Source organism: Pseudonaja textilis, chromosome 3 (genome assembly GCF_049901715.1).
Source record: "Pseudonaja textilis isolate UNSWEBS1 chromosome 3, rPseTex1.2, whole genome shotgun sequence".
Classification (NCBI taxonomy): domain Eukaryota; kingdom Metazoa; phylum Chordata; class Lepidosauria; order Squamata; family Elapidae; genus Pseudonaja; species Pseudonaja textilis.
This window is the reverse complement of record NC_141992.1, coordinates 35044047-35069485: the sequence shown is the minus strand read 5'-3', so window position 1 is coordinate 35069485 and position 25439 is coordinate 35044047. Positions and strand designations below refer to the sequence as shown.

The 25439-nt window shown below is 36.5% G+C and overlaps 2 protein-coding genes across 9 annotated transcripts in view; one reads left to right on the top strand and one right to left on the bottom strand.

The window, feature by feature from the left end:
- The window catches only part of CEPT1 (choline/ethanolamine phosphotransferase 1), a 51372-nt gene extending 28257 nt beyond the window's left edge, over positions 1–23115 (top strand). For 3 of the 7 annotated variants that reach the window (XM_087929256.1, XM_087929255.1, XM_087929257.1), the window contains exons 6-9: positions 2154–2285; positions 6908–7066; positions 7311–7436; positions 9119–10110. In XM_087929256.1, coding sequence (XP_087785382.1) covers positions 2154–2285; positions 6908–7066; positions 7311–7436; positions 9119–9238 — 537 coding nt within the window. In that variant the 3' untranslated portion in view covers positions 9239–10110. Of the gene's footprint in view, positions 1–2153; positions 2286–6907; positions 7067–7310; positions 7437–9118; positions 10111–10408; positions 11664–22564 lie in introns of those variants that run through there. The other 4 variants (XM_087929258.1, XM_087929259.1, XM_087929260.1 and 1 more) reach the window with 2 other exon arrangements.
- Positions 13030–25439, bottom strand: part of DENND2D (DENN domain containing 2D) — a 34364-nt gene continuing 21954 nt past the window's right edge. Inside the window, exons 7-12 of one of the 2 annotated variants that reach the window (XM_026697750.2) lie at positions 24621–24769; positions 23111–23288; positions 21732–21773; positions 20308–20392; positions 13951–14190; positions 13030–13559 (exon numbers count right to left, since the gene is read on the bottom strand). In XM_026697750.2, coding sequence (XP_026553535.1) covers positions 13498–13559; positions 13951–14190; positions 20308–20392; positions 21732–21773; positions 23111–23288; positions 24621–24769 — 756 coding nt within the window. In that variant the 3' untranslated portion in view covers positions 13030–13497. The remainder of the gene's footprint in view (positions 13560–13950; positions 14191–20307; positions 20393–21731; positions 21774–23110; positions 23289–24620; positions 24770–25439) is intronic. The other variant, XM_087929254.1, reaches the window with a different exon arrangement.

Below are 25439 nucleotides of genomic sequence, written 5' to 3'. Positions count from 1 at the left end.
CTTAACTCCATTCCCAAACAATATTTTGATTTGTAACTATAAAGCAAAAAAGGCCCATTTTGTTCCATATGAAGATAAAAACTATTAGAAACATGTATGTTTGGCTCAAGCATGAAACACCCGAAACCAGCTGTTCGGTTCAGTTTATGCATGGAACGTTATATACATCCTTAGATAGCCCCTTTCCAAACTTGCTGTTTTGAATATTGAGGCAACATGTGAGACTCTTTCCCAGTCTTTGGGGGAAAAGACCCACAAGGTAACCCTGCCTAGCCTTTGAGAGACGTGCCTGTCTCGACACTCAGCTATGGATTTAGAGGGACAGCTTGTAAAGAGTCTCCAATTGGCATGCATAAATCTACTAATGTAAGTCTTATACTATAAATGCAATTCAAACAATGGTAAAGAAACAATTAACATGATAATTTGGCTGCCATACATGATTGAGCATGTTGTTTTATCTATAAAATTATTTGTGTCATATGTTTGTAAGTTGTCTATTGAAAATGAATGATTGGTGGATCTTATAAAATATTTTACAGTAAAAGCAGATAAAACTAACAAATTACTTTAAAACTTGCATAAATGCTCATTTTAAACAATATTTCTTTCATTTGGTATCCTTAACTACTTAAGTTGTTTTTTATATTGGGTATAAAAGGCATAGTGCTAGGTGTACTAAATAAAGAGAAATATTGTATATATCAGTATATATACTCAGACATTCTACTTTTCTTTCTGAATCATTTTATGTTTATACGATTGTTTCACAAAATGTGTTCTAATGGTATTATTGCAGTATTCTGTCCAAAAGTTAAAGAGAAACAAGTTGAATGGGGTAGAGAAAATGAGGATAGCAGCCTTCTCTACTACATTTCATGCTAGTGTAGTCCTAGAATATTCTGAAAGAGGTTTACAATATATTGTTTCAGCCTCCCTTCATCTTAACACATGTGTGATTCTGTACAAATAGTGAAATGTCTGTAGTCTCTAAAAACAGAACACAGCCAAACCCCCTACCAATGAGAACACACCCCCACCCAATCAGAACACAGCCAAGCCCCCACCCAATCAAGTCCCACCCCCACTGGCAGTTAAAAGGAGGAAGCAGCTGCAATCTCACATTACTCTGAGAAGCACAGAGCCGGAGACAGAAGCCTGAAGATGATGAATGTAATTGTAAATACACTTGCCTGTATACTTACACTAATAAACACTATGATATTTATTTCTGAGTAGGCATTATAGAATGACAATGTAAGAAAAAATAGTCATGTAGAATATGTACAGCAGACCATCACCTGTAGTCTGATTATTTGAAAATTATGTTTACAATTGAGAAATGAAAACATTTCTTCACATGACACCATTTAGTCTATAAAGACTAAATGCCTGTTTTCTGTGCAGAAGTTTAGTTATCTTCAGACTTATCTAAAATTCCACAGAGCCATTGCCAATGTTACTCTATTGTGGTATAGAGCAATATTCTATATTCTTATGAAATTAACAATAATTGGATAAAGGATTGTAGGTGAAGCAATCATTATAATCCATTAATCATTCTTTACAAGTCCTGTAGTTCTGACTATCAGATGTTATACATGGAACCATGAGCACTATCATTCCATATCAATGCCATCTGCTTGGTTTTGTCCAGAGTACTGCAGAATGATCCATTATTGCATTCCCATGAAGCTCTTTGTTTTTTTTTATGTCTTTTTGTAACATAGGATTTTGTAGTACATCCAAAGGTCTTTCCTCATTTTTCTATTATTTTCAATCAGCTTTCTTCCCTGAACACATGCAGTCAATTATTTTCATTATGCCACTTTTTACTTCAAATACAATAACTATTATAACTTAATGAAATCTTGGTTCCTAATTATGCCAAAATAGGCATTCAAATGTATAGTCCTTCTATTCAGTTATTTACTTTTTCTTAGAAAATAAATGGTCACATATAGGTCTATCATTTCCATCATTATAAATATTTTTTTCTGAAAGGTAATATATTCCAATGTTTTTTAAAGCCCTGTTCTAGAAAATTTCTGGATACAGATTTAGAAAAGTAGAATGTTTTGAGTTCATTTGAAATCTAAAAAAAATTAACATGAAATATTTAAACTGTTTTAATATTTTCCTTTCTTGTTAAGATTCCAGTGTTAAACATTCACATGAAAATACTTCCAGCTATTTGTACAGTAGCAGGAACCATATTCTCTTGTACAAACTACTTTGGTGTGATCTTCACAGGTGGAGTTGGCAAAAATGGATCAACCATAGCAGTAAGTGTTTTTCTGTTTTGTTTTTATTTTTAGTATACATTATTCTTTTTATCTTCTCTTCTGTATAATCCTTCTTTTCTTCTTTCCTTTTCCAAAGCCTCATAGGGGTTATCAAAAAAAAAACCTCAGTAAAAATTAACATTAACATAATACATTCTCAACAGAGTTTTTAAAAATTCAAAGTTCTGTATTTTCCAGTGCACCCCAACATTCAAAGCATGTCCTTCTCCTGCACTAGATGAGAAACCAAACTCAGAACAAGAGGTAGACTAGATCTCTATGGTCAGGCATAGGGTTTGTAATAAAAAAAATATATCAATTTCCTAATTCCTAGTTTCAAGTTCTTATCAGATGGCATTCTCAGATTGGCAAGATCTGAAAAAAATTACTTTGGTCAATCTGATTCTATGTGATTTTAAATAAAATAGTCTTATTTTAAAAATTTGAAGACTAATAAGATCCTCCACTACAATATTAGCAAAAGGAAAGAATAAAAATTCCAGTATAATATAGTGACTAAGAAAAGATACCTTTTTACATCTGGTTCTGGAGGTGATGCATTTTCTATTACAAATTTCAAACTGTCTTATAATAGATTGACTTTATACATTTTCATAAGATAAAACACATTCCAATCAAGATTAAAGAAAACAATAGTTTTTTGTCCATACTTCTTAGGTTACTAGAGCATCATTGAGGGTCTTCTAAAAATGAACTAAAACCAGTTGTATTTGGAGCAGATGTATTAATTTACATGAATGTTTAATATATACAGTGGTGCTTAAAAGTTTGTGAACTCTTTTAAATGTTCAGTATTTCTGCATGTATGACCTAAAATGTGATCTGTTTGCCACACAAATCCTAAAACTAGATCGCCCAATTAAACAAATGAGTCGAAAATGCACATGTTCATTTATTTAATTAGGAAGATAATTGAAGTATATATGTTTATGTTTGACAAAATGTATAAACCTCTAAGATTATCAGTTCATCAGAAGAAGAAATGAGAGTCAGGCATTTCAGTCATTGGGGTGATAATTAGATGGGAGTGTAGGAAGTTCTGCCTTATTTAAAGAAAATAATTCTTTAACACAGGGGTGTCAAACTCAAGGCCCGGGGGCCAGATCCAGCCTGTGGGGTGATTAGATCTGGCCTGCAGGGCCACCCCGGAAACAGCGAAAGACTGGCCTGCGGTGCCTCTGCCAGCAAAAACAGAACTCGGGTGAGCTGCACACAGCCCTCTTGAGCTCTGTTTTCATTGGCAGAGGGTTACTTACAGGAGGGCATTGCAGCCGAAAACAGAGTTCAGGAGCCTGTTTTCTCTGGCAGTGTGCTTGGGCCACCACAGGCACCCCTGACACGAGTGATGTTGAGCTGACCACGCCCACTCTGGCCCTCCGAGGTAAAATACAATCCTGATGCGGCCTTCAATGAAATTGAGTTTGACACCCCTACTTCACAGTATCAAAGTCTGATCTTCACAACATGTGTAATTATGTTATGGCTCAAACAAAGGAGATTTCTGGAGATCTCTAAAAAAACAATGTTAATGCTAACCAAGCTGAAAAAAGCAACAAAATTATTCCCAAAGGATTTGGATTCAGCTGTCCATTGTCAGGTAGATTGGATAGAAATAGAGGTAATTCACACTTCATTACTCTTCTTAAGACTGGACAAAGAACCAAGATCACACCAAGAGCAAAGTGTATAATAGCCTGGGAGGCCTCAAAGAAACACAGAGTGACATCTAAGGAACTAAAGCCCTCCCTTGCATTGGTGAACATGAGAATACTAAACAATGGTATACATAGCAGGATTGTAAGAACAAAGCCACTGGTCTCTATAAAGAATGTTGCTGCCCATCTAAAATTTGTGAAAGGCGACATTGATAAGTTAGAAGGCTATTAGAACAATGTTCTGTGTACAGATGAAACCAAAATAGAAGTTTTTGGCTTGAATGAAAAGCATTATGTTTGGCAAAAAGGAAAGGCTTTTATTCCAGCATAAAACCTAATCCTATCTGTGAAAGATGGTGGTAGTCGTATCATGACTCAGCCCTGTTTTGCTGCCTCTGAATCAGGATGGCCGCCATTATTTATGGAATTATGAATTGTGCTAGCACGACCAAGGAAATGCTCATTTGTTTAATTGGGAGTTCAAGACCAAGAGAAAGTTGCTCATGCAACAGGATAGCAATAGTACTTAGACTTATATACCACTTCACAGTGCTTTACAGCCCTCTCTAAGTGATTTACAGAGTCAGCATATTGCCCCCAACATTCTGGGACCTCATTTTACCAACCTCATAAGGATGGAAGGGTGAATCAACCTTGAAACCTGAAAGTCAAACTGCCAAATTGCAGGCAGCTGGCAGTCAGCAAAAATAGCCTGCAGTACTGCATTCTAACCACTGCGCCACTGCAGCTAATAATAATCCAAAACATAGAAATTGTACAATCAAAGAATGGTTCAAGCAAAAGGGAATCAATGTTTTGGCAGGAAGCCCGCCAGCCTGAGTTGACATTGTTCTGTGTAGACGTGTGGGCTAAAATACTTCCAAGCTGATGTTCAGGACTGATCAAAAGTTATTGGAAATGTTTAGTTGCAATCATTGTTGCCCAAGGAGGGCCCATCAGTTACTTAAAGCAAAAGTTTACATAGTTTTACCATACACAAATATGTAGCTTTGAATCATTTTCATCAATAAATAAGTGAAAAAGTATACCGTTTTAGCTGATTTGTTCACTTGTGTACTCTTTGTCTACGTTTTAGGATTAGAATGGATGGAAAACCATGTTTTAGGCCAGGGTCCTCAAACTTTTTAAACAGTGGGCCAATTCATGGTCCCTCAGACTGTTGTGGGGGCCGACTGGTGGGTGGGCGTGGCTAGGGGAATCATGTGACTGGGTGGGCATGGCCAATTTAGCAGTCCAAACAATACACACAAATTAAACTTATGCTCCTGAGGGTGGAAACCAGGTTAGTGAAGGTATGTGGCTGCCGTGGGGGTGGTGAGGGACTTGTTTCTCTTTCTCTCTGTCTCTCTGCTGGGGAGGCAAAAAATGGGCCCATTTTTTGCCTCCTGAGGCCTCAATGCATCCTGTTTTTGGCCTCCCCAGCCTCCAGTACCACTCTACTACCCCAAAATGAGCCCATTTTTGGTCTCCCAGGGCCTCTTTGCACCCCATTTTTGGCCTCCCTGACCTCCAGTAGCATTCTGCTGCCCCAAAACAGGCCTATTTTTGGCCTCCCAGGGCCTTCACGCACCCCGTTTTTGACTTCCAGAAGGTGGGTGGGGGTCAACGGTAGGCAGGTGATATGGGCAGAGCAGCCTTGTGGTCCCGTGCAGGCCTGATTAATGGCTTCAGCGGGCCAGATTTGGCCCGTGGGTCATAGTTTGAGGACCCGTTTTAGGCCATTTTTATGCCAAAACATTAAAAATTCAAGTCCTCACAAACTTTAAACACCACTGTATATTGGGAATTACAGGAAATGTATAGCTTACCCACCCTTCTGTATATAAAGCATAGGCAGGTGATATGCTATGAGTTTTATCAATGCCTCCCAGAATCAGCTTTGCAATCTCCAGGGTGTCTACTGATGGCACTTGTTGAAATCCAGCAACTAAATCACCAATTTGTTTGAATAGGTTTTTTTCCTCCTCAAACTTCTGAACAATTTAAAACATTGATTTTTTGCTTTAATCCTCCATCTCCCACGCCATACTTACACAAAAGCTGAACACAATTGTCCAATTTAGTTTATAGCCCCTTAAAGTCCAAAAATGTAATTAAAAATAGTATTTCTATTATCCTTCTCTTCAAAATCAAATGTTACTAACTCTTGGAAGGTCCTCAAAGAATCTGTTTGTCCTATTGCCACCCTTTTTTGTTCTTAAATTTTCTTTTTCACCTTTGTTTATATTTTCAAGATATTGTATCTAGATGGGATATGAAGAAAATATGATATGGTAACTTTTTATTATTTAAATAATTTAAAATTGGTGATGAACAAGTTAACTTCATATTGGAACATATTTACCAAATATTGCCATCCCTGAATCTAAATATATTCATAATTTTGCCTCTGGGTGGATGGAAATTTTCCTAGGTTGTTTGAGCCGCCTCAAACATGACCTTCCATTTACAATTCCCAAACTGCATTCTCCTCAGGACCCTTCTTCCTTTAGGTCATAAACTAAAGAAAGTGCCTTGCACTGCCATGCTTTGATTAGTAGCTTCTCTCCCAGCCATCACAACATCTTAGCTGCACATTATTCGATCATTTCACTGGGGTTGATTATTTCTTTTTTTGTTCAGTGTTATTCTGTTCAGTTTGTTTTTTTTATTTTATCTTTTTGAAACTGAGCAACTTTGACTTTAAATTGCAGAATTAGATAAATTAGATACATGTATGCTTATTCATCCCTTGCTTCTTAACTAAATATTTTAGGTAATATAGTTATTAGTTTGCCTTAGACTTTGAAAAAGATTTAGTTATAATTAAAACTATGTATGCATATGTTTGTTTGTTTATGACCAAAGTGTGTTCTGGAATACTGACAATTACATTTATGTTATATGCCCAGCATTGTAAATTAATACTAAATCTTTCCTAAATAGGGGACAAGTGTCCTTTCACCATTTCTTCACATTGGAACTGTCATAACATTAGCTGCCATGATCTACAAAAAATCTGCTGTGGAACTTTTTGAAAAACATCCTTGCCTCTATATACTGACTTTTGGGTTTGTTTCTGCTAAGATAACTAACAAACTAGTGGTAAGTATTTCCTTGTGCTATTAACTAATTTTATATGAAATAGTTCCCTATTACAGGTTTATTCTTTTTTTGTCCCTGTCCAGAATTATTAGTGTACATGATGGCACTTCAATAAGGTTGAAGTGATTATGGCTATGACTGGCCATAATCCACTCCTTGAAGAGAAACAGTTATCAAATGTAGTTCCTTCCTCCATTGACATTAATTCTGATTATAAATAACAAATGCTTGTTTTTCTCTGTAGGTTGCTCATATGACCAAAAGCGAGATGCACCTCCACGACACAGCATTCATAGGTCCAGCACTTTTGTTCTTGGATCAATATTTTAATAGCTTTATTGACGAATACATTGTACTTTGGATTGCCTTGGTAAGTGGCAAGTGATTTTTTAAGATACATGTCAATTTTCTATTGACAACACTTGATTCATAATTATTACTATATTATTTATACATTTATATGCCACCCATTCTCAACAACTCTGGACAGCTCACAACAGCAACAAAAAAAGTATAATAAAATCAGTAATAGATTTTTAAAAAAAGGATGGCAAGCACAAAAAAGTAAAGTGAAAAAACAGGTCTTCATGATTCTTCTAAACAACAGCAAAGTGGGAGCCATCTGGATCTTAAGGGCAACTGTGTTCCTAAGGGCAGGCAGTACTATACAGAAAGGATGCTTCTGTGGTACTGAGAGATGACATTGTTTAATTGAAGGAACCCAGAGTACACCAGATATTAGGGAGACAGCCAAACCATCTAATACCAGAACCTTTTGTCATGTAAAGCTTTCAGGAAGCATCCAGAACTTTGAAGTGCACCCAGAAACAAACCAGTATAATTTTCAATATCTCTGGAGCATGCCTAGACAGAATACCCACAGTGGAATACGACAAGTGGTTTGGTGTTTTAAATTGCACAATAAAGTAGTATCATCTGTAGTTGGAAAAAAGAGAATTTTTACAATAGAAACACATTATTTGTATTCTGCTGAACTAGTAGTCTGAAAAAGTTATACTGAGAAATCACAGCTAAGTATCCTAGACCAGGTATCAATCTTTTCCTTTGGCTATGTGCATTGGAAAAATAATCCATATTTTTCATCTTTTTAAAAGCCAGTGTTTCTAAAGAGAGATGACATTTTAAAGTTACCTTCATATTCTCAATAAAATATTGGCATTTTAAGGAAATATAATTCATTTTAGCCATGTTTTCAGTTACGCTTTTAAAATGCACTCTTTACTGTGGGCTTTGGTTTTTAGTGATTTTTCAAATTCTTTATTTTTATTCTTTAAGATTATGTTGATATTAAAGTGTTGATAATTACTCTGATATTTCAATCACTGATACCATTGGAGTTTTCATGTCACACATTTCATTTACTGCATAGTTAACCTATCCTTTCTCCAAAGTGCTCAGGACAATTGTTGACATATTTTGTCCATGTTATAACCAAATCGTGAAAGATATATTCATTTGAATGATAAGGAGTTTCAAAATAGGTTTGCACTCCTGTGCCCATGTTTAAGAAAAAGTTAATGTTTTTGTATTGATGATGGAAATTCTCTAGCCTAGAATATTAAAGAATCCCATACCTCCAATAGAAGAAGTCATAGGGCCTAAGATCTCCACAGCTGCATTGGAACAAGAATGTTGGGGACTTTCTCCTTTTGAGAAAATATAAGGCAGGTGAGATTGGGCAGAGACATCTCGCAAGCATTCCAGTTGCAAAAGGGCAAACTAAACTGGTTCATTACCTCCCTAGTTAGGCTTTATTTCCATTTGCATGAAATGACGACCTGGGAGTACATCGTTTAGGAACATGCCTGCCCTGCCCTGCCCTCTAGCTTAGGCTGCTAGGGGAGTGGATCTTTCCCAGTTCCCACTTCTACTTTAAAAAGCAGAAAAAAGTATTTCTCCAATCTCAACAAGATAAAATCTTATTGAAAAGATTATCCTCATATTTAAAATCATGGGTTGAAAACACAAGGAATAAACTGTGTCAAAGGTTTTTTTGTCCAAATCTCATATGTGTTTATATTATCCTTTCAGATTTTTTCTCTTTTTGATTTACTCCGATATTGTGTCAGTGTCTGCAATCAAATTGCTTCCCATCTTCACATCAGTGTCTTTAAGATCAAGACCTACAGTACGTATTCAAATCATCACTAGGTTGTTGCAATAACTAGTAGCTGTTTTCTACAAGAGAGAATGTGGTTATATTAAGGAGTCTACAGAAACTGGAGCAGATAGGAACAAATCTAATTTATAATAATGTTGTATAACTAATTTTGTTATGGATGACACTTCCTAGTTAGACAGTCCACCAACAAAAGGAGAAACCCAAGTATTCTCCAAACGTCTATATTATCAGGTCCATGGTTGTATACCTAGAGAAGCATGCAGAGAATAAGGCTTTGTCATTGTAATTACCTTGACAATAAACCAGGCTCTCAGATAAATGGATTCCTAACAACAGGAATTTCTAATAGTGTATTTACAAGCTATAAGGTTATTTGCTTTTAATTATCCTTTAAAGTGCTCATTTAATATTGTCCCAAAAGTATAATTATTAATTGCCTTGAGAGACTCTGGCATCTCACTACCTTTGGTAGCTGGAATATTTTGGACTTGAGCCTAGATTCATCACCAGTTGCTGATAACTGTGGTTAGTTTTTAAGAAAACAGGTACTTCATGTTATTTGCATTGTCTCTCGAAGCTGGCATCTTGAAATGCTATCTTTGGAAGCAATCCACTGTGGCTGATCATTTTGTCATTGCACATTGTACACAGCCACTGTGCTTGATAAATTACATCTTTTGTCTTTAAAAATCTAACCCTAAGTCCCCTAAGATGTGGGATGATTGTCAGCATGCAGTATAGTGTGTTATCTGTCAATTTATTTTTTAAAATAAACACTTTAAAATAAATTTTCAGTTTTTTTTTTCCAGTGGAAAGTCTATACAAAATTTGCAGTTACTTTTTGTATAAAATTTATGCAAAAATATTTCTGTTTAATAAATGAAAATTCTCATAACTATAATAATCCTTGTGCTCTTATGTTTTGATCAATGAGCAAACTATTAATTTGAACGGTTAAAGTATATTTGTGCAGTTGAACTATATTAGCATTATGGAATCAAAACCCCAGACTCAAAATAAGGCTCATTGCAGTATTTCTTACATAAATAGTACATACACTATGGGACCCCACCAAAAGAAAAGTCACGCTGCAAGCAAAAGAGATGCACTGATAATTGTACATTTCAGGAAAGGGGAACAATGATGCAAGCATATATATTCATAAATAACAGATGATTCACTGTCCTACATATTCATAGGTATTTGATCTTGGGTTACTTCCTGCCCTTCTGCTGTCTGCTATCTTCAAAAGAGAACAATTGTTTTAGTAAGAAGAAAGAGTTCAAAATGAACACCAAATCCCAAGAGAAGGAGAATCTTCATTGGCATCTTGGGAACATTTTGTATTGAGATTTTATTGTGTATTCAATTAAACCTTCTTGGAATTTTGACAGTTTAACATGAGACATTAGCAACACCTAATTCATAAGTTATTGTCAGTACTGGGATGTGTTTCAAATAATTATAAGTCAATAATATTCTTTAACAATTAAAAGAGTACTGTATAATAAAGCTGGACAGAAGATATTTTTTATAAAAAAGTCTTAACAAAGAACTGGAGTATCCCATCTTACAAAGCAATGGCTAAGGGCCAAAAAATATTGTGTATTTCTCATCTTAGGATCAGACTAATTCAGCAAACATTTCATGTTTAGTGTACAATGAAGAGAAGGGGTTAAACAGTTGGCCTGAGGATAAGTTTATTTATATGATAAGATGTTCATTACTGCCTTCTTTTCATTTAATATCCTTAAGTGAACCAATAACATTACAAAGATCACAGTATTTAAAGATGTGCGTGTGACTCTGAATTATATACAGGAACTTTGGATTTATGGTTTTAATAAGCATGTGGAAGGACAGTCAGCCAAAAAGTTACTCTTCAATACTATATTGCAAAGTTGGTGGGATTTAAAATCCAGGACTGCCAATATAACATACCTTTCTATTTAGAACTCATGCAAGAGCTGCAGTGGTGCAATGCAGTAGTGCAGGCTACTTCTGCTGATCATCGGCTGCAGCAGTTTGGCAGTTCAGGTCTCACCGGCTCAAGGTTGACTCAGCCTTCCATCCTTCTGAGGTCGGTAAAATGAGGACCCAGATTGTTGGGGACAATAGGCTGACTCTGTAAACCACTCAGAGGGCTGTAAATCATTGTGAAGTGGTATAGAAGTCTAAGTGCTATTGCTATTGCTAGTAATTCGTCCTCTGTCAATGTAGTGGAAAGACTGCTTATACTGTTCTGTGCAGTCAATTTAATGGCATGCTTGTAGGTAGGTAGAGATATAATTAGATAATTATGTTTTCTTTTTTTCTTGTTTTTTTATTTTAAAAAATATTTGGGTGGAGGGAACCATCACCACCACCAGCAGCCCCCGAGTTGTACATTAAATTGTCTTGTTGCAGATGGCAGTTTTTCTCCTGTCTATAAAAGAATTTGGATATAATTGTGAATAGAGCACTATATTTCATGCACTATAGTTCATTAGCTGAAGAACCTGAACACTTTATAAAGACATTGCAATAGCATATTGAGTGAATTTTCCTGTAACTATAGAAGCTTGATAGCTTGTCCTGTCGCAGACTTGACTTGCACATTCTCATTAATTTATTAAAAACTTCTGAAAAAGTAGTTATATTTGGCATGATGTTCAACTTTATACATACATTTGTTGAACTGAAGATAGCAATAACTGGTATACAACAAAACAATGTGACAAACCAAACCAAGCCTCACATTTTCAAATCCTAAACTCTGCTGAACTTATGCAAGAGGGACATCTATTGCCCCTTCCCACTGCTTTTTAAAATATTTTCCACCTGTTGTAAAGATATGGTACTACTTATTCTTGAGGCAAAGCATGTTGGGGGAATTGGAAGATAGCAGATTTGGTTGATCCAGTCTTCTCCAAGCTAATCCTCACTTGCATTCTCTATTTCAGCATAGTGAGAGAATATTTCAGGGAGAACAAAGACAACCTTTCTATCTTTAGAAAAGGTATGCAAAATCTACAGCTCCTGAGATAACTATTACATATCAGATTTATATTATATTGGAACCAACTACTCAGTGTCTATAATAGTATTTGTAACATATCAAGAAGAACTTAAAAGGTAAACTAAGCAACCTAGTACTATTCAACTGTATTAGATTTCAGTTCTTACCATCTGTAACTAATGTAGCTAACCATCAGATCGTTGAAGTGACTAAAAATCTGGAGGATGATGTATGGTCAACCATCCTGGAAATGAACACTGGATGTAGGAAAACGTTGATTTTTTTCCTAGCTAAATGATAGCTTTGATTAATATTTTCCAAATTAGCACTGGAAATTCACCAAGATTTAGGCCCCTAAGAATTTCATTCATTCAAATAGGAACAAATATGTCTGACAGTTACTTGTTCTAACTGTGACACTACAATGCCTCTTATGATGCTAGGGAACAGCAACAGTCCCTCAAAGATAGCATCCTCGGGTTTGCTTATTCTCCTGGATCCCCAACATTCAGTGCAAGAATGTGTGTCTCCCAATTCATTGATTATATTTTATAGTGGTGGAATGGGTAAAATTGGGTGGACAACCTCCTTTACAAAATCAACTGGGAATCTGTTTGCTTTTCTGTTTGTTTATTCTTATGCTCTTCAAGTCATTCTTTAATCTAATATTGTGGTTCTATTTCCCTCCTTTAAATTGTTTAGTAGGAGAAATTTCATGTGATAGTGGGACAAGCATTGCTGCTTAAAACATAAAGTATAGAATTCATATAAAATTTAACATCCATTTTATAATCGCATCAAGTACAAACATTCAACATAAGATCTTTGGCCTGGAAACCAGTTTAATGAGAATAAAAATGTTTCCAATGAATGTAATTGTCTCATTATTTCTAGTGCATTCTCTCTCTTAGGCATTGTTTACTGTATCTGACAAAAAAATTTTTAAAAAATTAGAACCCTATTATCAACACCCTATTAGAAGTGTTCCATAATACAGTTTTTATATTGCCATTCATTCTGTGGAACTGCAGCTTTGACTGTCAGCTGGACTACAAAATTTCAGGCAAGTAACCAGCAGCATGTAATGCCAGCCACAAGAAAAAGGAAAATATAGAAAACAGTATCCAAGGCTTCCCGTGACTTTTCATGGTTTACGTACAAAGCACAGGTACTACCAGGGCAGCTAATAATACCAATGGTATCTTTCACCTATGGACCTAATCCAGGTAGATGATCAGTTCCAGACCTGCCTATCTCCAAAGGACCAATCTTCTCTTATGAAGGAAAGATTCAGGAGAGTCTCCTGTGCTTCTTTTCTTCTTGATATTCATTTAATTTCTGCTGAAAATATCCTGCAGTTAAAAGAAAAGGTGCATTAGTTATTATGTCTGGAACATGTAAACATCGCTTACAATGATCTCTACACATGACTAAGAAAATATTCCATGGGTCAATATTTATTTGATTAAAAAAATATGACTTTTATAACCACTAGGAAGCAATGGCTAATGTAGACTGCCTGGCCATGTGAATGTCTGTAGTAAGAACAATAAGATAAGAATAAATATATAGAACATAGGGAAAAAAGGGTTGGAAGGGACTACCTCATCCCACACTTGGCATATTTAGCTTTGCTCACCTATCCTTAGTCTATTGAGTTTCTGCTAGCTGAGGAATCATCTCTTTGTGGTTGGAATGTACTGTCAAGGCAAAAATAATAATACATGGCCATTAGGGATTTACCTTCTATGCACTTCTTGCTTTTTTCTGCTTCTTGAATAAATAATGAAAACATTTGAGTCTTAACAAATTTTTTCACAAATCTGCGGTTGGTCTTTGAGGTGATAGCCTTGCAAAATGATTGTTCTTGGAAACTGCCTGTGCCATTTCTGCTCCATTTGATATGTGCTGGATAGTGACCAATCATCTTCACAAAGAATTGTATAAAGGTGTCCGAGACTTGTGTATTGAATTCCTCAGAGGCTTGAAAAAGAAGAGGAGATGATGCATATCAATAGAAATATTTTCCCTATCTTAAAGCCTGAAGTTCTACTTCAGAAAATTGCACAAACCACATTAACTGGGACATTTGACACAGCTATCACATGGAAGCAGATTTGGAATGCCTCATATAGGTGCCATCAAATAAAAAAATTGTGTACAATGCCTAAAATGCTTCTAGAATTGTGAAACTAGTCTTCCTTTCCTTTTCAATGAGATATACAGTCTTAACATTTTAATCAGCACATTATACCCATTCATTAACAACAATCTAGTGAAGCTAAAGTGCCTCAGAATGCCTGAATAGCTGTTGAGGATAATTGAAGCTTCCGTTCGTAAGGACTGAGGGGCCTAGTTTTTGGAAATGCGGCTGCCATTGGGGGTATAGAGACAGGCCAAAACATATAGTGGTGATGGGCATCGGGAGATCTGGTAGGAGACGGGGAAAAAGTCATTCTCAGATTAAAAAGCTAAGAAAGTACTAATATGAATAAGCACATGACTGCAAAAGGAAGATTTTGCTAGTTTGCTTATAATGTAGAAAAATGATTTAGCTTTAAAAAGATTAAAAGCCTTCCAATTTTATTAACCCCAGCCATGAAATAGCAATAGCACTTAGACTTCTATATTGTTTCACAGTGATTTACAGCCCTCTCCAAGCGGTTTACACAATCAGCATATTGCCCCCAACAATTTTGGGTCCTCATTTTACCCACCTCAGAAACATGGAAGGCAGAGTGAACTTTGAGCTAACCAAGGCTTAATTTTAAGCTACAAATCAAACCATCATTATATAGTTATTTTAATTAAACATAAAAAGCTATTCTCATGATTTAACCTCTATGTATTGTACGCTTTACTTAGGGCATGAATTGGTCATTCTCCTTCACCACATAAATGGCAAATATGCAGCATGTTACAAATAACTTGTCCTGGGATGGATTAGACTCGAGATGTTATCAGAAGTAAAGCTGAGTGATTAGACAATGAATTTGAAAAACCAATGTCACAAATACATTCTATTTCATGTTTGAATTTTTCTTCACTTAATGCCTCATTTATTGTGTTGCCCAAAAGTTCCTGGGCCTATAAAACATAGGGAAATGGCATGAACATTTATATTTTACATCTCCCTCTTATTTAATGCCAGCCTCCAGGTAGCTGGCTAAAACTGAAAACAAGTTTCCTAGAATTCCCTTTTAACAAAATTTATTGGAAAGAAATGGAACACAATGACATAGAAATCTGAACAGTGGCATTGTTTTCATATCAGAACTCTTTTTTTTTCCAGCTTAATGTGGAGGCTTTTCCAGTGAGTCAGGATGTGAAGTTTGCTTTAGATGGCGTATCAGGCAGAATACAGGTTAATTTGTTAAATGAATTCCACAGTGGCATGATTCCAATCAAATAGGCATATAATTTGGCCTTTCTGCTCAACTGCAGTGTCAGGCTATACCTGTCAATTAGGTGTCTGCACCACAGTCTTTGCTTGATGCAAATAATTTTATGTGATAAACATGCAAATAATTCCCTTTAAAGTAGGCATGGTGAAGTACAGGAAGGGCTCATTGGGTATGCATCAAATACTTTTACTCTTAGCAGGCAATCTCCAAAAATGAAATAGAACAGCATAATGCAAGCTGCACATACACTATTCCACCCTACTTTGTAACATAACCTATTTATTTTGAAAGGCATCCTTAACACATCAGAAACATACCACATATTTCCACTTTCATTATTTCCCATAAGGAAAGGTTAACATTACATTATTCTACATTAACTATATATTTGCATATATTATTAAAACAGGATCAAAATATACTTTAAATATGTTTAACTATCTTTATTCTGGGCATTGGATAGGATATTGAATTTGGCATCCACTCCTATGTTTAGCCTACCACTGTTACTTCCAGTTCTGAGTTTGGTGTTCTGGAACTTGTCCAAACCTTCACGTCTTTCAGGTTCTGGCAGTTGTGAACTAGAGCCAACTGCTGAAACCAGTGCTGTTGGAAACCATACAGTGGGTTGTCTACTGCAGTTAAGTTTCAATTTCTATTTGCCAATTCGAGATTTCTCTGACCTAAATTTGAGATTGTACAGTTGTCCCTTGGAGGTTCTCTGTCAATTTTTATTTCCTTTTGAATTCTCAACATAATGTAATTGTTGCTCTAGTTATGGTTTTATTGTTTTTGTCCGGTGACAACTTTTTGCTATATTCACAAAGCAACAGTCTCATGCTTTAAAGTCTGTAAAGTAACTTTGCTGTTGATTTTAACAGTTTCTCTGTTTTCCCTGTAAACAGGCCCCTAAGAATCTTAGGTTGAACAGACAAAGGGGTTGTCCTCAATATGTAGCCCATCAAAACTACACCTGGGAGCACTCCAGGCCAATCAACATTATATTCCAAACCTCCACTAAAACTTAAGAAACTTTCTTACCTGTTCCTTACAGTTTCATAAAATACTATTCATTTATTTTTTGTTCAATTGCTTACTGTTTATTGTCCAGTCCCCCATTCAATTTGGCTGAGGGTATCTTGAACCTTTTAAATTATGCTGTTTTTTTCTACTGGCAAAGTAGAATATCTGTACATATGGTATGATGTAGAATATATAACTTGCAAATATATCTGCAATTTTAAAATACACAAGGCTGACTTATCTGACAAATTCTTTCCTGAATTCACTGAAAGTAATTATGTCTACCAAACTAACAAATGGCATCAGCTATTTTACATCATGTCACATGTAATATTTCATGAAACAACAATGTTGTTTGTTTGTTTGTTACTTGGCCTCTGTTCTAGACAGAGTTTGTGCTGTTCAGCACATTTTCTACATAGTGCGTCATCCTTGCTAAATGCATGGTTTCCCAATTACTGACACATAATGTAACTCTTGATGTAATTTATGAAAGCAACTAAGCGTTTCTGTTTTCATATTACTATGGGCAATAATCTTACTCCCAGCCATCACTAAATACCTTATACAGAAATTAAATCTTTCATAGACCAATGTCATTGTTGCAAAACAGGTTCTAATTTAGTCTTTATTTAGTCTTTTAGTTCTCCATCAAGTGTAAGGGTAGGTTAGTTGATTTCATTACCCAAATCAATATTTAGAATTACAGATGTTTACTTGAGTAGTACCATTAGAATGGCTTAGATGTTTAAAGTAAAGACTAAATAAATTTGTCACAAGACTGAATATAAGGTGAGGTCAATGTTTTATTTTGAATACTGAATAAGCCCCCACCTTCCCAAGGGTCTGTAAAACCATTTTAGATCATCCATGGCTTGACAATTCAAATCAGGAAAATTGATGATATATCTTAGTTCCAGTGGCAATTTTTTCTTACCTAGGCATACTTTATTCTGCTTCAGTCAAAGTTCTTAATGTATTTTTTTAAAGAAAGCAAGCATCTAATCATTCTTAGATATGGCTGACTGAATAACTGATTTTCTAAGATCATAACATTTTACTATATACAATATTGTTTTTACATCTTGCACTGCCCTATCAATCTACAAATCATTGCCATATGGTATTATTACATAGCTGTTATCTCAATAGAGTTGTTATTTCTGCTTCATTGGGAATATACTGTGCAAGAAATCTGAGCATTCCACTAATGGCATATTAGTTCAACCTTAAGTTTTTAATTACTTCTGATGAAATGCTCATGTATCTCACTCACCTGAGACTGAATATTAGTTAAGTTAAAGCTATCACTCTCCTATTGGGTTCTTTCCATAACTACATTCAGTATGTCATGATCTTCTCACATGGAGAAAGCTATATTCATAATATCTAAAATAAAATGAGCATCAACTATGTCATCAAACATTTCATAATTTTTCTGCTGAAACACTTCAGCAATACACTAAAGGAAAGACTAAAATATTTACCTTATTACTTTAGTGAAAAGTTATCTATTTATTTATAGTGCTTACAGTGCTACAACTGATTCCACATGGATTTTCCAAAGTTTAAAGAACACGGATAACATCCATCACCTAAAACAAACAAAAAATTCAACATACTCTAATACTCAATACTCTAATGATATCTAAACCCTCAATAAAATTCACAGCATTACCCCTTAAATCGGGTGTCAAACTCATGTCACAGCGGTGTCCCATGACTATCAGGACTTTTTTCCCCTTTGCTAAACTAGCCAGTGACTGATGCATTCCAGCCTATGGACTGGGAGTTTGACAGCCCTGCCTTAAATGCTCTGCAGAAAAGTCTAGTTTGATTGTCTTTTTCAATGGAAAGACAGTTGGATGCTGTTTTATCTCTGAGGATAGTGAAATACATAGAGACAGTTCACATACTGAGAAAAATGTGCTTTTACCACTGCTCTAATCACTATTATTGTCATGCAAAAGGTGGCTCTGTTAATATTACTTTAAAACAGATAGATAGACCACTTCTACCTGAATCTGGTAGCCAAGGAAGTACCCGTCAAGTGTAAATGAACATGATGCAGATGATTAATCTAAATTAATGTTCCAATCCTTATCTTTTTTAATCTAGAATAATCACTTTTGACTTTTGACCTCCAACAATGCAGGAACTGAAAAAGTACTACCCTGCTATACCTTCAATAAAGTATCTCAGAACAAACTCTGAGTGATGACTTTTTTTCAGCGATAACAAAACTATTAACCCAACGGATAGGTCTGTCTATTTTAACTACAACACTTATCTTTTTCTAACTTGTATCTTTCAATTTCTCTGCACAACAAAAGGTGTGCTTTAGGGTACTGTTTAGTCAACAATGTTTTGGTTTCATCATTCAAATTCTAGATACCAACTGAAAATCATGTTTCCTTCTCAGCAATGGACTAGCACAGTGGTGTCTAACCTTTTTGGGCTCCGGTGCCGAAAATTGTGTGTGTGTGTGCCCGTGCTTGCGTGCCAGCACCCAGAAGGCAGTGCACATGGGGGGGCATGCCCCCCGTGCATGCACACACAATCCCCCTGCACCATGTGTCTCTGTGCATGTGCACGTGATCCCCCTGTGATACCCCCCACGACCCCGCATCTCCCATGCACCCCCGCCCCCTGCGCATGCGTGCCAGATTCCCGACAATCAGCTGGTGGGCAGGCGGCGCGCGTGCATATGCAATGGGGCTCTTCTGGGCGACCTCTCGCGTGCCAGCACATGTGCCATAGGTTCGCCATCACGGGACTCCCTCACGTAATCAAACCATGAACCATCACATGGAACCAGAACAATGTCAGACAAGATAACATCACATCTCTAACATCACAGCTCTTTGCTTTCTTAAACCAAAATGTGCTTTTTCAAGAGGCAACTGGACTTTCTTTGTTTTTCCTATCTTTGTTTTGCCTCTCATCCAAGAAGCTTCTTCAGTTTCTTTCTTAAAGAAAAAGCTAACATGAGTTCCTTTGTTCATTATCTACTACTGATTGAGGCCAACATTTTAATTATTCAAGCACATTTTTTTTTGTTAGGATTATAATGAGATTTAAATAAAGCTAGGATCCTTTTTAAAAATAACAGCCTGTGATTTCAGTTTACAATTTTCTACAAGATTTCTTGAGAGAAATAAAGAAGATATTTCTTTACAAATAAGCTACATACTTCTTTTATGCAGCTAGTATAATTACATTTTCATTTTCTCAGTGCCACACCTTTTTTAAAATTTTCCTGAACTTGGCAATCTACAGCCACTTCTGATAACATATAACGTTTTTCCTTATACAAAGAAGATGCTGACTAACATTCATCAGAAAGCTTTCATTATTCTTAGCGGGGCATCCCCCAAAGTGAAACCATATAGCATACTAAATACAAGTTACACATATAATGTTCTACTCCATATTTTATCAGCGAACTATTTATTCCAAGAGTTATTTTCATGTTAGCAAACAAAGCACAAATCTTATCATACACACAAATTTATTAAAATTCATTGTTTTCTATGCTTCAAGCATCTTCCTCCAACCCAATGCCTTCAAATATGTTGTGTTTCTTCCCAAGTCCCCAGCCAACAGCCACACTAGAGGGGAATTAGGTGATCTGAGATAGGCTAGGCAAGGCTGGTACAGAGAATGACCTTACTTTGGATGTTGTTGTTCATTGTTGGCAAAGAGTGCAACATTTCACTTCCCAACTTGGGTGGCAAAATCTCCTCCTCATCTCCAACCTGTAGAATTATTAAAGAGGGAAGTTACATCAATAGCCAATTGTTACAAATTAGCACTTGTACCATAGTGAAAAATCCAGTTTCTCACAACAGCTGGAGGCCTACTCAAGAAGAAACTGGTCTTACTGTTAACTCACTAAAGCAGGGATATCAAACTGGCGGCCCGCAGGCCATATGCGTCATGCATAGGCCATGCCCACCCCAGCTCTGCAAAGGGAAAAAAAGTGATATGTCACGTGATGGCAACATGAGATGCAGCAAGCTTGACACCCCATGCACTAAAGCTATTTTTAGTATGGGGTACAGATGGGCTGCCATCTGGACAGTTATCCCTTGACCCTGATAGAACATTCAAGAAGAATTCAGGCAAGCTGGAATTTAGATGATGAGGATGAAGAGCTTTTTGAAAATAAAACATGTCATAGGAAACATCAGCAAACAGTAATAGATCGATGATATTGTAAGTAAAAGGAGGATAGCCAATTGAAATATTAATAGACCATTTTTCAAGGCAACCCAAGTCAAGAATAGGAGACAACCATAACCTGAAATTGGGAAAGAACAGGAGCAAAGTAAAGTCAGCAGAATCAATCAAGAAATATTGAAGAGAGGGAGAGACGAAACAGATTATGAAAGAAGAAAATAGGTAATAAGGAAAAGATATCAAGAGAATACAAATCAGGACTAGACCACATTCATTTTATGGAGGCTTGGTGCTTTCTGAGCTTAATTATCTGCTAGAACATGATATATTACCTAACTTAGTAACCTCCTCAGGCACTGATAACATTACCTATTTGGATAATGAAATCTCCGCAAACAAACAACCAAGCCCAGATGGCATCAAGTACTTTATAGTTCAACCCTGACTATAGGAAATTTCATCTATTGAATATGCTTCTGGCTTCATTTTAATTACCCTAGGGTGCTCCAAAATAATGGTGCCCAAATTTATTGCCAAATCTACAAAATTAATCTGCCCATTTTGTATTTTTAAAAGAACTAGTCCCTAACAAGGAGACAAAATTTTATCTTGACCAGTTCTAGTAATATCACTGCATTTTTGCTAACCTTGCCCTGTAGCTTTTAGTGGCTATTATAAATAGGCAGGGTGTGTTTGTGAGGGGGGGGGGGAGGGGGGAGAGGGAGGGAGAGAGGGGGAAGCTGTCAGAAGAAGAATGTTGCAAGTCATTGCTGTGTAAAATGAGTGGCAATCAAGCAATTGAAGCAGAGCTAAAATTCCAAGAAGAAACTGAACAGGATGGATTTTACATCATTGCCTAAAGTGCAGATCTAAGTTCCACAAGTGGTCACAATATAAGACTTGGATGGAACCTACCATTTTTAAGAATACTCCTTGGGACAGATCTACAAGCAACACCTAAAAAGGAAGCAATACTTCAATTTATGTATTTAAACGATTTGTAGGGCCACTCATGTTTAAATTGTGTGGCCCACAACAGTAAACCACAAAAACCATATGACAAAAACTAAAAGCCCAGTGTGTTAATCATCCTCCCAGAGTGGCCTAACACAACCCCTGGGCTATGGCCCACAACCAGGCCGTAGCCAGTTCACATGAGCAGTATGCCAGCACAGGCATGCACAGCTCAATTCGCACAAGCAGCAGGTTTTTTGCGGCAGCCCACTGCTCATGTGGATCGAGCTGCGTGCGTGGCAGACCAGCGACTCACTCGAGTAGAACACCAGTGCACGCACACGTACCAGCCCATCTCTTGCATGGGTCAGTTTCCATCTCCCCATCCTTATCCCCACACTGGCCCACCAAGCCATAAATGTTGGGGACTGCTGCCCTAACAACCAGTCACCGGCTTCCACCACACTACTCCAATGTCTGGGTAAACAGGCAGGTTTCGATGGGGCCTAAGGTTATAACAATGGGGGGTGGGCTAAAGATTTCAGGCAAGGGATATGGAGCATGCCTTATTTAATCTAGTGGGATAGGCAATATAAGATTATTATTATTAGGACATCTAACTTGCAAGCTAGCTTTATCACACCACTGCTCATACCTATGTATATATGTATATACAGGAAGTTTTTATTTAGAAACTAAACTAGAGCCAGCAACTTAGTCATTAAGCCAAGAGATTGCTATCTGAAACCACAAGTGTGAATATGATCTTATTTCAGTTTTCATTTGTTTTACAGATCTGCAAAGATTATAAATGCAAGGATTGCAAAGTTTTTTATTATGGATGCAAAGTTTTTTTATTACCATCATAACTATGAACAATCACTAAACAAGGCAGCTACTGCATGAGGACTACCTGTACATACCTATCTATCAATCAAAGCTGATGAGAAAAACAAAAGGGGTTTCAAAATCAGAAATGGTTTGGTGGATCCCATAGAGATCCCCCTAATTAATGGAATGATACCTTCATTCGGGAGGAGAAAAACAATAGTTCGGTGCACAACAAATCAGCAATATCTATACTGAAAAAATATCTAGGGTACCAATTCAAATAAAGATATCACCAAAAGGTGAGGCCTAAATCAATTTTAGGAGATACAAACATTCATGTTAAACTTTTTAAAACCCATGCAGTTGACTATGTAATCGATAGGGATGATTAGGAACATTAAGAACATACAGAAACATCACCACAGCCAAACTTTGTGCTGGTGTTTGTGACAGAGACACAGCAAACGTTTGATCCATTCAATTATCTTTGGAAACATGCAAGACTGTACCTCTTCCATAGGCTGATCCAGAACCTCCGCCAAGTAGCGCTTTTGGATCCCAACCATAAATGGTGTAGGACAGCAGACTGTGCTGAGAAGTTTCTCTGGAACCACTGGGATGTATGTATGGGCCCAAGTAAATGGGTAAAGAAGAGCAGCGGCTGAGTGAATGCACGTGGAGAGGGAACTGAAAGGAAGCCAATATTACAGAGTAAAATGTAAATATTTTAAAGTTAAGGAATATATCTAAATAATCAGTTTACTTTGGTTCATAAATACCCCTTGCATGTTTATTATTTCATTGTTTAAATACATTGCCACTGCTGTCTTAAAGGGTTAATTACAAAACCATATTACTGATTTTAAAAATATACAAATTTAATTATGTTCCTAACAGTTAACTACATTCCTATCTCATTCTGCAATTATTCTTAGCAAAGGCCGAGGAAACTCACTATCTCCAATAGTTTCAGAACTGTAAATAAGATGCATCCCAGTGTCTGTCTCTCCCCTACTCCCCCCCCCTCCCCCGACCTTTTGCTGCCCTTTGGACAGAGCAAGAACAAAGATACAGTCAGCTCCTGAATCAATGGGATCCTTCTTTGTCGCTGCCCTGTTGTTTCATGGATGGGGAACTCTCTTGATGGAAATCCCAAAATGGGAAAAGTATGGTTTTATAAATGTCTTTGTGAAAACCTCTAAGAAAACCTTCCAATCTAACAGTTTTATTAAAAACTTTAAAGGAAAGGTACAGATCTCAATGGGTAGTTAGGACTGCAGAAAAAACAACTTCAACCAGCCTGCCTTCCACTGAGGACCTGTATACTGCACGAGCCAGAAAGAGGGCTCAGGAAATATCTACAGACCCCTCACATCCTGGATATAAACTATTTCAATTCCTCCCCTCACAATATAGGGCATCGCATAACAAAATAATTAGATACAAAGACTGCTTTTCCCCATGCCATTCCTCTGCTAAACACCTAATTCCCACAGTGCTGTCTTAGGATATTTACCCATATAGTACAGCTGTATTGCTATTGTTCTTCTCATCTTTCCTATGCCTTTTCCTATTGATACCTTACGATTTTTCACTTTGTTGTTTGTATCTAATGAATTATGATTGTATCTTATGATTTATACTTTGTTGTTCGTATGTACATTGAGAGCTAATGCGCCGGAGACAAATTCTTTTGTGGGCCCAATCACACTTGGCCAATAAAGAATATGTCAATAAAGAATATTCTGTCTAACCTAACCTTCTAACCTTATAATGTCCAAATACCAGGTCATATCAAAATATTTATGTTATACATATAAAAAGGAAAACTGTATGTATTTCTCCATCTGCCATATGGACATTTCACAAATGAATAAATCAAAATAATAGAAAGTTATAAAATGGAAACCTAATCCAGAGTAAATGCTATGCTCTGGTCCTACTGACTGGTGAAACACAGCTGACTTGTTGATTTCAATGGGACAAGCATAAAATTGTTTCCTTAGGCTTAGTGTTTACCTAAGCTCATCAGCCAGGAAGACTATCCGTCTCTCCAGAACTACAGAGGCAAATATCAGAAGTATCTTCTCAGGACTGAGGCACTTTAAAAGGGCCTGAAATTCCACATGCTCCAGGTGAGAATCCAATGGTCGGGTCAGCTCAATTTGCTAAAAACATGACAACAGGATAAAGTTAACATAGTAATCATGGTTGAATACCGCTTGTTTAAAAAATAATTTTTACTGGGATTAAGATTCACCGTTTTTACAGTTCTGAATAAATGGTTATGGCAACTGTAATTACACCCTTAATACCTAAAATAGGAGGCAATGCTAAAATATGGCTTAATGCAATAAGGTAAATGTAACAAGCTGCAGGCTCTCATATTTGCCTGTGGTATGCCTGAGTTCTAAATTATGTATACATTTGGGGCAACTCTGGTAAGTCTAAAATATTTTTTCATATAAATCCATATCCAATTAAAATGTGTTTATTCTCCTTGGCTCAAATAAGCCACTGTTTAAATTAACAAGTGTTTTTTTTAAATGGAAGCACCTGATAGCACCTTTTCAGACCAACACTGTCAAGAATTATCTCACTTTATCAGGTGCCTCAGTGAGTTGATGAAGAGAATTGTGGCTAACAAAAGCTTATGCAATTTAACACAATTCTGAGTTGGAAAAGATACTACTAACTACCCTTCTGATTTTTGACTACCATACCATAAACAAACATAACTCTCTTTCTCAATATCTGTCAGGCTATCCTGACTGGCTCTGCAATAAATCATGGATCTCCTGGCATTTCGTGACTTAGCTCAACTCTTCAGCCAAGTGT